Source organism: Camarhynchus parvulus, chromosome 1, assembly GCF_901933205.1.
Source record: "Camarhynchus parvulus chromosome 1, STF_HiC, whole genome shotgun sequence".
NCBI lineage: Eukaryota > Metazoa > Chordata > Aves > Passeriformes > Thraupidae > Camarhynchus > Camarhynchus parvulus.
In genome coordinates, this window is record NC_044571.1 from 24594366 (window position 1) to 24609706 (window position 15341).

A 15341-nucleotide genomic window follows, 5' to 3' on the forward strand; every position below is an offset into this window, starting at 1 on the left:
AAGAAGTGAAATTAATACATTCACACTTAATATCACATGTTATTTTTCCATGAAGGAATTAAGTCTGAAGAATGTAGGGACTTACCTGGGGGACCAAAAGGACCAGCTTCCCCTTTCTGCCCAGGCTGACCATCAAACCCTGGACTACCAGGTGGTCCAGGTACACCTGAAGGTCCTGTCACCCCTGTTGAGAAACAAGCAATAATTATTACTGGGTATTATTTCATGATCATTCTGGCTTTTTGGCTTTTAATACAGTACAGCATAGGTATGCCTCAGCACAAACTAAACTCCTGCAGATTCATCTAGAGAATATATGAGGGTTACTGCAGGCAAAGTGATTCTCTAGTAGAGAAGGAGAAGCAAGGAGAGAGCATGCTTCTAAAAAAACTAGCATTTGACTGGAATATGAAAAGGAATCGCTTCTCTCTCTGCTTATCATATGACTCAAAAATAGACCATAAAAAAGTAGGGTCATGAACAGCAGAAAAATGGGTATCCCTCTTAGCTTCTTCCCAATTCAGACACATTTCATGTCTTCCCCTTATCAATTTTTAGGGATGCTATGAATTCTACATAAACTCAGCAAATCTGACTTCAGGAGAAGGAAATTAATACTATCAGCACTATAGCAATATTTCTGTGACTCATCAGACACTCACAGATTTCCTTTTCCTGATCACCCAAAAAGAAACATTGTTTTGATGTACTGAATTGACTACTAGTGATAGAGCAATGGATTCTGCACAAGCAAACCCATGCTGTGTTCAATCACTGGGACTGTTTCATAGCTATTTCATAAAGGACAGCAGTTGCAGAGTTGTATCATCACCTTCAAGAGAAAACTTTCATATCTACTATATTAACTAGGAAGAAGATACTCATTATCCTCCACTCTAATTCCCATCAACTCAACATAAATCATTCAGGAAAAAAGCTTCCCCCTAGAATCTTAACACCCCTGAGCTCCCATTCTCCATGTCCCATCATTCTGAATGACATGTCCTTGTGCCAGCATTTCATTTTTCCTACCACTTGCTCCATTCTCTTACTTGCTGATGTGTTTCATTTTTGCAGTTCACCTACTCTTTATAAAAAATGCCGTATCTGGACTAAAAGAAGAAATCCAGGACCATGGAACAAGCTTCCTCAGGAATTACTTTTCATTCCAGCATCAGGTGTTTTTCCTCATGCTTTCTTCTCCCAGAGACGCACAGTAATTAAGTCTGGATTCAAGACTAATGACAGAAGACACTCTGACAAATACATTTTGGGGAAAGGATAAGCAGAGTGCTGCAAGTCATTCTGCCTACTGCTGATTTCAGATACTGATGTGATACCTGCAGAGTGAGAGCCTATAAAAAAATCACCAGGAAGGCATCTGTTTTGGATGAGCTTCAAAAAGGAGCTTCTTCATCACTGACACAATTTAAGTGGCTTACAAAAATTGGATAATATTATACCAAAGATCCTGTAGTATCTAGCCTACCTTTGGTCTATTTTACGTTACAAAAAATGTGTTTCTAGCGGCAAATTAGAAACTCTCACCTTGCTGTCCTTTGGGACCTGGAAGTCCTGGGAATCCCTTGAGACCAACTGGTCCTACAGGTCCAGGTAAGCCAGGATCCCCTTTAATAAGCTGAAAAGGACCTGGTGGGCCTGGTGGACCTTGTAAACCTGTGGAAATCAACCAAGAAAATCAGCATGTATTTAGTACACCACAATTTTTTCAAAAAGCGAAAAAAAAGTTACCTTGTATTGCCATTTATACAGTCAGAGACTGGAGCCTGTCACAGTCACAAGATATCAACATGTCCTAGACTTTACAGGTGAATGAAACTGCAAAGCTTCCCAAACTGAAGCCTATCTATGCTGATATCTCCAGCCAAGCAGACTTCTCGTGGACTGAAATAGCTGTCCAGACCTTAGCCTTTATGGAGCTGTCTCAACAAGTCTGCAAATAGCCCCAAGCTGTGTGGTGCAGTCAATATGCTGGAAGAAAGGGATGCCATCCGGAGGCACCCTGACACAACACACATGACAAGCGGGCCAGTGGGAACCTCATGAAGTTCAACAAGTGCAAGGCCAAGTGCAAGGTCCTACACATGGGCCAGAGCAATCCACAGTATCAGTACAGACTGGGGGATGAATGGATTGAAAGAGCCCTGGAGAGAAGGACTTGGGAAACACAAGTAGATGAAAAACAAGATGAGTCGGCAATGTCTGCTTGCAGCCCAGAAAGCCAATACAGGGCTACATGAAAGCAAGTGTGGCCAGAAATGCTCCTCCTCTGCTCTAAGAGCCCACCTGGAGTATTATATGCAGCTCTGGGGGTACAAATACTCCCCTGTACAAGGAGGGCATGTACCTGTTAGAGTAGGTCCAGAGCAGGGCCATGAAAATGATCAGAGGGGTGGAAGAGATCTATGAAGATAGGCTGGGAGAGTTGGGCTTGTTCAGGCTGCAGAAGAGAAGGCCTGAGGAAGGCCTCACTGCAGCCTTTCAATATATAAAAGGGGCTTATAAGAATGACTGAGAGATTTTTTACCAGGGTCTGGAGTGACAGGGGAAGGGCAACAGTGCGAAAGAAATAAGTGCTTACAGGAAGAATGTGAATTTGGATTGGACTTAAGGAGGACAATTTTTTTACTGTGACGTTGGTGAAGCACTGGGACAGAGATTTCCAAAGAAGCTACAAGAGTTCTATCCCTGGAAGCATTCAAAGCCAGGTTGAATGGGGCTCTGAGTAAATTGGTCTAGTGAAAGATGTCCCTGCCCATGGTGGGCAGGTTGAAACTAGATGATTTTTAAGATCCCTTCTAACCCAAACCATTCTATGATTCTAATCTGACCATTCAGATGCTGATACATGACACCTGGTTTCATATTCTGAGTTTTTACACAGAACAAAAGGGTGATGGAGTTATAGCCCCAAATAACAACAAATTAATCAAAAGTAACCATTTTCCAAAAAAATCTGGGGGGAAAAAGCAAAAGTCTTCATTATACCTTTAGATCCAGGAAGACCTTGGTCACCTCGCTCACCCTTAAGGCCTGGGAAGCCAGGAGTCCCTTTTGGACCTGAAGTCAAAGGAAATATTTGCATGAAAATTCAGTAATTTCTTGATTTGGAAGGATATGTGTGGAATAATCATGTTTGACCCCCATGATGCTGACAATGACAAAGACATTACTTTATTTGCTCAAGTACTATTTAACTATTAGCAGAAACACGATACAAATGCCACCACTAAGTCACAAAAGAAATGATGACTGAAAATAAATTTCTTGGTTTTTTTCTCTTACTTCTCTTCAAAGTTCTCTTACTTTAATATAATTCTCTAGATTAAAAGCATTATGTTTTTTCTATTTCTATTTTTCTCTATTTTTTATACACCTGTATATTCAACAAGAGAGACATACAGAGCTCACTTCCTCACATATAATTATAACATTTGCCTCTTCAATTCTCAAGAAAATCTTGAAGATTCTTTACTGGTAGCATCTAAGAATCGATTTTACATCCATCTTTTAAAGGAAGTGCACATTTAATATTTGCAATGCAAGAATAGGCAAGAGACAAAAAAACTTAAGAAAAATCTCAAAGCTTTTGTTGTATGTTTTTTGACACAGCTTTCAGTGTCCTGTTCACTAATTATTAACATAGAGTCAACATTCTTTGGGCATTTCTTTTGAGAGAGGAAGGATATGAAAGAGATATTTTTGCATACTTTTCAGGAGTATGTTAAGTCTTCTCCTTACCTGGAACACCTGGAACTCCTGGAGGTCCGAGATCACCCTTTGGACCAACACCTCCTGGCAAACCAGGACTACCCTGCATAAAAGAAAATGTGCAATATAGTTATCCTAAAGTATTATGATGTAACTCCCAAATAGGCTGTGTATTACTGGAAACCTATGAAAAAATATAATATGACAAAGCCATTAAATTTAAGAAATGGTCATTCTCTCTCTTGATTAGCTGTGAAGCTTCTCCAACAGGAACAGGAGTGACACTTTGCTCTTTCTGAACTATTTTTTGCCTCAAAGATACCAGACCAGAATGAGGTACCACTAGCACTGCAGCCAGTAAAAAGGTTCTCAACCATAGACCATATAATTATGAAAAACATCTGTAAGCACAAACCTCAGCAGATACTAATTTTTGTGCAGTTCTAGCAGGAGGTTGCTAGTTAGATAATTAAATGGGGTAATTCTAGCAGACTTGAAAACTTCTACATTCACACATGGGATGAAATTAAATATGCTCAACAATTTATAATTCTCTGAAGATTTTTACTTTTCAATAGGGCTAAAACACTCAAGGACTTAAAACACTTCAAACAGAATGGGAACTCCTTCTGCCTTCACCATTCTAAACTGTAGCCCTGAAATTAATGGTAACAAGTTCACTGTAGCCTCACTTCAAGGAAAACCAAGACCATTTTTCAAAAGACACTGTAAATAGTCATTCAAATGGCTGCCAGTTTATTTTCTTCTTTTGTCTGTTGCAGATCATCTGCAAAAAGCTTGTAAGTATAGTTTAGAGTTTCTCCCTGGCTGATTTGGTATGATAGTGATAGTTCACTATATTATAAAACACAGAACACAGGTGGAGGAAAGAAATAAAATCCCTTTGCTAAGTAACCTAGAAGCTGGAGATGTGAATTAAACACACAGTGAAAAATAATACCAACAGTAGAAGTCATCTTATCATATTTGCAGAGCAATAAAATAGGCACATAGGAGTGATTTTTCATTCAGTGCAAGTTAGATGTTTATATTAAGGTGAGAAGAACAACAAATGTCTAATTCTTTTCACTGATTATAAAGGGAGAAGAGATGACTAGTTCAGAATGGATGCCAGTTAAACTTCCAAAGACTTCAAAGTTAAACAAAAGAAATGCTACTCTCAAGAGTGCTAAGGAAGGCATGAATGCAGTAAGATTCCCTGGTTTTTCAGTCACATAGTCACAGTGTAGAGGATTGCTTAAAGAAATGGCTGTCTCTTTGTATCATAATACGTGAACTTCTGAAGCCCAAAACAGGAGGGCTAACTTTCATTCAGAAGGCACTTATGAGTCAATCACATTAAAAGAGAGGGGTTTTAAATATATGCATATATTTTAGGTTATAATTATAAAAGATATTTATAAGAGGAGCTTATTGGAAACTTTCCATCAAAATACATTTGCCATGACAGTATACATTTTTTTCTCATCAGATACAGCTTGGTAAACAACTTTTTTGGGTCTTTTCCAAACAGAACAAAACTATTTCAGGAAAATGTTTTTTCTCTCATTACAACACTAAAATGAACACGAAAAAACCCATGAGGTTTGTATTTCACAGTCTGATCTCTGCATTTACTTTCTTTGGATACAATTTTTGGACAGGTTGCGTCACTCATGTTGCAACAAAATCTCCATTCTGATATAGGTAACCACGTACCTGGAGACCTGTATGAGCAATTGAGCCATAATCAGGGCAGGAGCCTGTCACACTGGGAACAGTGGAAACTCATCATTGCATGTATCACCAGAAGAAGCTTAATATTTAATATCACTCTCACTGCAGCATTTCACACTGAGTTAACAACCTGCTACTATGAATTATGGCTCAAGGATAGCGAAACATTTTTTCTGATTGAAGGCATGGGATCAAAACCCTTAGGCATTTCCCATTCTTTCTCAGCAAACAGTCTCAGACTAGTATATCAACCAGTGAAAAGCTTTACAATTTCCTGGGGTATAGAAATTTAGCTCTCTGCAAAAGCAGTGCAAATTATTAAACTAGGGAAAATATACTGGAGGCTTATGTTGGAATTTACTACCTTCAAAGCTGGTATGGTACAGTATAGTATCAAATATAGAAAGGTCTGAACACAGAAGCAAATCCTTAAAGTCTCTGTGAAGTGACTCCTGGATGCAGAAAAAGATGCACTAGATCTTTGCATTATCAAGAATAAAGTGGATCTTTAAAGTTCTGCATTTCATATCAGGACCTTATTCCTGAGTCTCTCTTCCTTTTGTACACTAGGAATTTTCTCATCCTTTTTTCCATAAATATTATTTTTATTATTATTGTCCTTTTTTTAATAGAATCATTAAGATTGGAAAATACCTCTAAGATCATCAAATCCAAGCATTAACCCAGCACCAACATGTTCACCCCTAAACCAAACACCTCAAGTGTTCTATCCACACATTTTTTGAACACTTCCAGGGACGGTGACTCCACCACTTCCCTGGGCAGCTTATTCTAATGCCTGACCACCCTTTCAGTGAAGAAATTTTTCCTAATATCCAATCTAAAGCTCCCCTGGCATAACCTGAGACCATTTCTTCTTGTCCTGTCATTTGTTACTTGGGAGAAGAGACCAACCCCAATCTGGCTACAACTTCCTTTCAGGGAGTTGTAAGAGTGATAAGGTCCCCTCCGATAAGGTCCCCTCCGAGCCTCCTTCTACTCTGGGCTAAATGATCTCCATTCCCAGCGTAGTAGGAAAGAAGGAATGAAAAGTTAAAAAATAGAGCATATTTTGCAGTGTGGAAAAAGGGATCATACACCCTGAGAGAAAGAATAAAGAAGACAAACTATTCTGGGTGACTGTCCTATTCTACTTCACTCTCGTTAGTATACTGAAAAGTGACTATTTTAGACCAGGGAAAATGAATAATATATGACAAAAATGTATTAATAGTATTGCCTGTTTGTAGCTCTAAATCAGCAGCAATATTTCATCACTGACAGTACTGAAACTGCACTTTATTTGAGAGCCCTCATAACAAAAGCAAACAGTTCAGGTATTTTCAGAAGGCAATTTATCATGCAATATGCAACCTTTAAAATTAACTACTAATGCATTCACCAGATTTATGGATGTGCTTCAGCCATCCCGTACTGTTAAAACACTGTAAATTTAATTTTGGGTGTTGTATGTTACCACTCACTATCTATAAATTTCTAATAAGTTCATTAGCTCACCGGGGCAGCCTTTCCAAGGAGAGCACTGAAATGCTTTCAAACTGACTTTACATCATCAGCAGTGAGCGCAAAGGCACTTTGAACATAAAATATCATTGTTTTGAACAAGAAACTGTATGATTAATATATCCATTAATTACAAGAACCAGCTTTCAGCAAATTTGGAGTGTACTGAAAGTAACTTACTGGCAGTCCTTGGAAACCTGGATCACCTTTCATTCCTGGACCCCCAGGAGTCCCTGGCCAGCCACTGCTCCCTTGCTCTCCTTTGGCCCCTTTCAGACCTGGAGGTCCTGGTGGCCCTATTGGACCTTGTAAACCTGAAAAACAGAAGAAAAGAGTATTTTGCAGCAAAATTGACTTAGAGTAGTAATTCATGGAGGACAAACAGGGTCTACAGATGGTCAGAACTAAAATAATTGTTGTAACATTTCAAGAAAATAAGTAGGAGAATCTGTTGCAGGGACACTTCTCATCCAATCCTCTCTCAGCCTGTAGTTGCTGTAGCTGACTGAAAATAGAGGCAGTTTTCCACATATGCAGAACAAGCAGATAGTCCATCCTCAGGCACAAACATGCTAAAGATACGTTGTACCCTGCTCCACTCCCCTCCTCAGCCTCTAGCACAGGCCACTGCCATGGAAAGGCCAAGCTGGGTCGTTTTTAAATACATTAACCTCAGCACATAGGGACAAACAGCCCCAGATGCCTCAAAACAGTAAATGAAGTCCATAGGGAAACATGGAAATGGGAGGCAACCTTCTCAACACTAGGAAGATTTCTGGACAAAGCTAACTGCTTGAGGACATAAAACCAGCCTGCTCTAGGACATACTGCCAAAACTGCCTGTGAACAAAGGCTTTTCTCTGACCTGGGGGAAGAGGATGAATAAAAATATGCAATATTGATTGTATTATTAATTAATTAATTAGGCAAGCCTCAATGAACAGCAATACTTTAATACTAAATATAAAGAATTACCTGGAAGACCAGGTTGGCCTTGGGGTCCTCTGTCTCCTTTAGGGCCTTGAATTGCACTTCCTGGTAGCCCAGGAAGACCTTGGTTCCCTTTAGGGCCTGGTGGACCTGCATATCCTGGTTCTCCTTTCAGGCCTGGGATCCCTGGACTTCCTGGGGATCCTGGAAAACCCACTTCGCCTTTTGCACCTAAGATTTGAAACAACAAGAGAATATCATTAGAGAGATCACAATCACTGAAACCTTCTGCCATATTATCCACTCATAGTAAGCTTTATTCTTTTTGAAAACACTGACCTTAACCTCATACATTTCTATAAAAGTGCAAAACTTCAGGAAAAGTGCATGATTCTTCACATTATGATATAAAATATGAGGAAAGTAGTTTGACTGACATATCTTTTCTTATCTAAACTCATCACTGGGCTATTTTTAGTCACTCTTAAAATAGATTAACATTCAGCATCCTTCTACTACTCCTTACAAAAAGATTATAAAGCCCCCAAACCCTTACTCCACAGCAATTATTATTGTCATAGTCAAGTAATGGATGTTGTGCTTGACTAAGCACAAAAGGTCTTGCTCTTGGAAAAAAATTGAATACTTTTTTACTAAGATCTAGATTTAGATCTGTTGTACTTACTTCCAGGCTTGTACAAATAGTTAACAATTGCAATTCAATCTAGTTTTAGATAGAGAAAAGAATATAAAGTAACTGGTATAAGTACAATAATAAAAAAACCCAAAATGTATAGAGAACACTATTCCTGGGTCTCTGCTTGAGCAGAACAAGGTGTTTTAATACCTCGACTTGTTTCTTTGGAACTACCAAAGAAATACCTTTAGAACACAAATTATTTAAGTAGAATATATATTTACTCTAAACCCAGATATTTTTAAATGAGCTGAGCTGACAAAATGAGAGATGGGGAAGGTGAGAGAAGTGTTCTCATAATCTAGTGCTCTACATGCCTACCGAGCTAGGATTAGAATATTTGCTAAATTTATTAAGTTCTTTAACATTAGGGCTTTCACAGTAGTTAATGACTGTTAATTAGTCTAAGATGGTAAATAAATGATATTCAGAAATTCTGGTTTATCACTTTGGTTGTCCAGAAAAGTTTCCTTTATTAGTAGAATGAATGAGTGAGGAAGGGCATTGATATTTAAAGCTGTGCAAGTTCTTCAAAATCTGCTGTGTCATGTTAATTTCATGGATGAACTACTTGAATTGTTTGTGTTTTCCACAATGGAAAATTGTGGATAGTTAAAATTGAAAATTCCCCCATTATACACAATTTCTTTTATCAACAGGAGTTTGACATTTCTTCACTACTGTATCTATTTCAGCCTAGTGTCCAGGATATACTTATTTCATTAACTGGAGCATGGTGCATTACAGACACCTTGAACAACTGACACTGAATCAAGCCAATCAAACCATTCTCACAGCACAGTGTAGTGACACACTTTTCAAAGAACATAAGGGGACTTGAATTCTCATGGTCATGTGACTGTACCCAAGCAATTAAGTCCTGAGCCCAGGAAATAAATATTTTCAGTGGGATCTCAGCAGGACTCTGCTATCTTTTGCATCTCTGCACCATGCTCCTGTGCATAGCTTAGACATGCTTTATTGAGATACAGTAAATGACTAATTTAGAATTAATATGTCTGGGCTGCAAGACAGGATCAGGCAAAAAGATTACTACAGTATCCTGGCCACAAAACCACTACCTACAGCTGTCTGTGCACAGAGCCTCACTAAACTTTGATTCTTGAGAAATTAGTAGGAAAACAGAAATAATTGGGAGTCAAAAGCACAGCACACAAATACGGGAGTTATTTATATTACCTCATCACACCACAGCTTGCAGAGAATTCCACACTATGAATAATTACCTATTTTAGTGTATATCTAACTCCAAGATGTTGCCACTGTAACAGAAATCAGTATTTGAACCTCTCAGAGCTTCTGCCTGCTCTGAGAAGGCACAGGATGTAAAAGAATGAAGTAGAAAGTATGTCTGCATTACAAAATTATGGTTATAGGATGTTGGGAAGGAGGTTTATAATTGTTTAAATAAGTGTTTTACCTTTATCTCCCTTTGCACCAGGAAATCCTGGAAGTCCTCTACCTGGAAGACCTGCAGTACCGAGACAGCAAAAAATGAGAAGTTGGGAAAGTACTTACATTTAACCTGTAATGAATAAAACTCTATTATGCAAATACAAACCCCAAATAAATGGCTTATGCAAAAGTTCCTCAGGGCAGAGGCTGTTTTTGTTATGTATTGGTATTGTATTTAGCACAATGGGTCCTGTATGACTGAAAACCTTACCCAAAGAAAAGGCAAGGCTGCTGCACTATTTCACAGCTAAGTTTCAGGCTCACATAAATGCCAAAACACAATTCTTTAAAGCATTACCAGCTTTTGTGAAAAAAAATCTTTCAATATTACATTGATTAAACACAATTGCTTATCTAAATGATCACACTGGATGATTGTAAGACATAATACTGACTTTATTTTCTAAGGTTTCATCTAAAGGACTCAAAACCAGGACACACCTCTACCAGCTACTCTTGTGCAGCCTGTGTCTGTGCATTTTCATACCATGGGAACTGAAGATGACAGTCACAGTACCTTGTTCACCCTTTGCACCAGCTGCACCTGGAATCCCATCATAACCTGGTTCACCCTTCTGACCAGTGGCACCAGCAGGACCCGGAAGACCAGCTTCACCTGAAAAATCATTGACATTTTCATTTGAACTATGACTTCTTTTCTCTCTCATGAAAATCTTTACTTTTTCTTTTGCTCCCACAGAGACCAAGCAGATATTGCATGATGACTTCAGTGTGACTTTTCACTGAGTTTACTTCTGAATTAAATCAGTCTGAGACAGGGCTCAAGTATTAAAGATTTTGACACAGCTAATTATCATGAATCTCAGTGAGTTTAGAATGCAGGACCTCTAGCAAAGACTTGTGAACAGCACAATCCATTGTCCTGTAAGATGATGTGTCCTGCAGCCAAAAAACTGAGAAAAGAAGACTCCAAGATCAAAAATGTTCACAACAGCAATGGATTTACTCTCTTCCATACTAACCTCTTTCCTTTCTAACATCAGTGAAATGATGATAATGTGGTGATTCAGGTTTGGGCATAAAGATTAACTGAATTGTTTTAAAATTAACTCAGAAACAACAGAAGTAATGGCTGCGTCAACAACTGGTGTTGTGGAAGGTGGTAAAATCTATTCCTCTAACAGTGCAAAAGAAATGTGAGCCCACTACTACATTGACTCATTTACCTAGGATATATGTCAATATTGTCAAGCAATGTCTTTTTTGCTTATGAAATGAACAAATGCACTGTGAAATATCTGAGACAAAATGAATGTAGGATGCAAAAGATTTTGTTTTGTCCACCGCCTGGAGACGAACAATATTTTAAGTGTCCTTGGTTGGTTGATATTTCTTTTTTACCTGGTTCTCCTTTTAAACCTGGAATCCCACTTAAGCCAGGAAGTCCTTTTTCACCCTTTTCTCCATGGCGGCCAGGGCTTCCTAAAGAAATGAAGAAAAATGTGTTTCCATGTGGGATATTTGATATAATTTTTACTTCAATTTTTCACTGCAGTTTCTGTTTTGTAAAAGCATAAACACTTGCCTGGAAATCCTGCCATGCCAGGGGATCCTTTGGGACCTGGGGCACCTGGCATTCCAGGAATTCCTATATTACCCTTTTCACCTTTATCTCCAGACAGACCTGGACTACCCGTTCTTCCTGGTTCTCCCTAGAAGAAGTAACACATATAAAATCCAGACATTAATTCTGAAACAGTTTTTTCTGTATGCAGTGGTAGATGTCACCCCTCTTATCCATCTGAATTTAAAGAATTCCATCGTTTTTCCACTTCCACACAATGTAATTTAGGATTAAATTTGGTATTAAATTTCACTATCAGAGTTTTTAAGTAATCTAGCAATTGCTTAATACCTACAAATGAAAATGAGCAGTCTTCTGTGCATTTTTAGGATGCTTATACAAAGTCTTTTCAAAATTAGTCTTTAATTTATTACACTTCATCATCTTAAAAAGTCTTTTTTTGAGTCCTCAGTAAGTTTGCTACCAGATTAGCAGGTATTATTTTTTACCATTTTTACTAATAAATTCATTATAACTGTCATTGCACAGCTAGGAAAAGGAATATGAAACAAATGAGAATCCTAATAGATACTATTAGAGATTAAATTAAACTTTACAGGCAGTATTAGCACAGTTCACTTTTCAGTAGTAGCTGAGCACTCTATAGTATCTTTGTAAAAGTACAGTAACATTATTTTAGTGTGATTATTTTCCCTGTTCATAAAATGCCCTTTTCACATTATTGACTTAGTATTTTTAAAAGTTCTTCCCCTTCCCTACCTTTCTAGCACTGTCAATTAGCCTATTTTGAGCGGAGATAATAAAAAAGAACACTGGAGATATTGGTTCCATCCAACAGAATGCATCTAAACCTGCACATATGCACACCTTTCAAGTTTTTCATAAGGCAGTTAAATTAGCATAATAGAAAACATAACAAAACAGCTTAAAGGCCAACAGCATCTCCTCAAGTGCTTGGAAGAGATAACCAAATCCTTAGGGGTATAAATACCTTCTCACCAGGAGCCCCTGGAAAGCCAATTCCAGGAAAACCCGGTGCTCCTTTGTCTCCTTTTTCGCCTTTTTGCCCAGGGAACCCTGGTGTGCCTGGTGAACCTGGTACTCCAGGAAGACCCTTTTCTCCAGGTGTTCCTAGTAAAGGGAAGGAAAAAATGGGTACATCAGAACCAGTGGTACCTTAGCAGTGTTGACAGTGATGTTTCAGTGTTGCTTTAGCTATTCAGAGCTATGAAAATAAGTAAATTTTCTTTTGAGATTCACTCTCTAAATGGGACTTTTTATGGGATGATCAACTCTACTCATAGAAGACAGTCATAATCTTGGATTCAGAGTAAACAAAGATCTTGCTAAAAGTATGAACTGACTAAAACTTTATTTTTATTTGATTAATTTCTAATAGTACTACAAAGTGACTCTTCTGCAGCATATGTTTTCTGTCCTCATTTACCATTTCAGACTTTCATATTTGATTTCTAAATATGCTAGACACAAAGCCATCCCAATGAAGACAAAGTTTCCATGTTGAGTTATAGGTTCTTCTCCATTTTATTCTTTACCAATCCCTTCCACAGCAATTTCATTCCCAGACCCTACACTTCCTAATTGACAGGCAGTACACAGCAGCTCACCAAACCTTTTAGAAGGGGGAAAATACACAAGAAGCTTAATGCAGTTCACAGACTATCAGAGACACAAACAGGCACCACTTAAAAAACTGCCTGCCTGAAACAAATACAGAAAACCTAAAGATCCAGCTAAAGGATTTGCACATAGAAATTTAGGAAACCATCCTATTATTTGTATATGACAATAGGATTGACAAGCAATGTCTCAAAAGCTTAACATTCAGTCACTGCAAACAGTGCAATTGTTTAGTAGATCTACACCAACAAATATTCCATACAGGTTTCTCATAATGTTCTATATTAATTAAGGAAAAAAATAAGAAATTCCTAGCAATCAGTACCTGGCAGACCCATTTCACCAACCGATCCTTTTTGTCCTGGAACTCCTGGATCCCCTGGGTACCCTGGGGGGCCTTGATCACCTTTTGGTCCTATGGACAACAGAGAAATGAAGAATCCCATCATTAACAAGGTTTAAAATACCTGACAAACAGTCTGTCTGCTGTTATCTTCAGACATACCTGGCTGTCCTGGAGTACCAGGTTCACCATCTCTCCCTGGAATTCCTGGCTCTCCATAATCCCCACGTAGCCCTTTTTCTCCTGCTTCTCCATGGTCCCCTAAACACCAAAAAGAAAAACACAGTGAGATCAGTTTTATTACAATTTACTGTAATTACATATAATCATCCTTCTAGTTAATTTTTGATCACTGCTGCTTCTCTCTGCTAAACAAGGAAATGGCTGAGTAAAACACAACTTTGCAATCATTAAACCAGTACTGAAAAAAGGCTGAAAACTATTGCAATTTTATGGGTGTCTGTGCAAATTGCAAAGCAAGTTATATCTATAAAAGAAATGGAATGAATGTGCGTTTGAGTTAGATTAATGAGTTATTTGAAAAGTGGCTGACAGGTGTTAACAAAAATTATTGATTCGACTGTTCAGCGCTCTAAAAGGGCACACGTGAACAACTAGGAAAAAGACAGAAATTTGCTCTTTTCCCTGTTCCATTTAATGTAAAGCACCTTCAGAAGGCTTAATCTCTTACTCTCTAGTGTGCCTCTTCTCCAACTTTATGTCCATGCTTTTTGGTCATAAACAATTCTGTTATTGTTGCATAGAGTTGCAGGACAACAGGTTACTGAAGATAAATCACTGAATGTTTAAGTAAGCAGCTTTTATTAAAAACATTTCAAGATGTCCAAACCCAATTTTTTTCATTAAGCATCACTGATAATATGCCATAAAAAATCTGTGTCTTCTCTGCACAATTTGTCTTTTGGAAGCTTCTAAAATCATTACTGTGATATTCATGTCTAGAGGAATGAAGGCAGCCAAAAGATCAGCAAAGTTATGGAGTATAACTAAATTATTTTTCTCTGCTGGAACTAAGTATCTTCTGCTTGGAGAGGATGAGATAAGAGCAGAAATTTGCAGGCTGGGATCTGTTTGGAACCTACTCTTCCAGGCTGTGTGAGCCAGGCCAATCTGTAGACTGCATGTGGTGAGGAAAAGGTAGAGTGTAGAAGTTTGCAAGCATGCATTGTTAGTGATGGAGAGATTAGTAAATTAGAAACCAAAGAAATTAACCATTTGAATTTCTCAGCAAAGGTTTCTTTATTTGCATGTAACAAGTGTGCCTAATTTAGATTTCTAGGTACAAAATAAAATTAATCATCCTACATGCCAGTAGTAGATAAGGAAATAGTGAAAATTACCTATGTGGTTTTAAGACTTTACATATCACTGTACATATCAAGATCAGAAACAAATGAGAAAAAATAATCTAGATGAAATCTTTATAGGCCGGGAGCTTCATTAAAAGTTCTCTCAGAAGCTGCATCTCAGCTGAAGGGCAGATGTACTCACTCCTCACTGGCTGACGCCCTCCCCTGCAGTCCCTGGCTGCCCAAGCTGCAAGGCACTACTTACCCACATGCCCAGGTTTCTCTGAGACCCAACCAGAACACGTGAGCCCACATCTCCTTCTGACAATTAGCCAGGACATGGAGATAAGAGGTAGCTAAGACTGGGATACTCTCCTGTTTCCACAGTTCAAATACAACATAGTA

General features: G+C 38.3%; 1 protein-coding gene across 1 annotated transcript in view; it reads right to left on the reverse strand.

Annotated features, from left to right (window-relative positions):
- The window catches only part of COL4A1 (collagen type IV alpha 1 chain), a 117482-nt gene that overhangs the window by 7126 nt on the left and 95015 nt on the right, over positions 1-15341 (reverse strand). The window contains exons 35-47 of the mRNA XM_030962989.1: positions 13789-13887; positions 13609-13698; positions 12634-12773; positions 11643-11769; positions 11459-11539; positions 10614-10712; positions 10062-10112; positions 7969-8154; positions 7174-7307; positions 3763-3835; positions 3010-3081; positions 1549-1677; positions 86-184 (exon numbers count right to left, since the gene is read on the reverse strand). Coding sequence (XP_030818849.1) covers positions 86-184; positions 1549-1677; positions 3010-3081; positions 3763-3835; positions 7174-7307; positions 7969-8154; positions 10062-10112; positions 10614-10712; positions 11459-11539; positions 11643-11769; positions 12634-12773; positions 13609-13698; positions 13789-13887 — 1380 coding nt within the window. The remainder of the gene's footprint in view (positions 1-85; positions 185-1548; positions 1678-3009; positions 3082-3762; positions 3836-7173; positions 7308-7968; positions 8155-10061; positions 10113-10613; positions 10713-11458; positions 11540-11642; positions 11770-12633; positions 12774-13608; positions 13699-13788; positions 13888-15341) is intronic.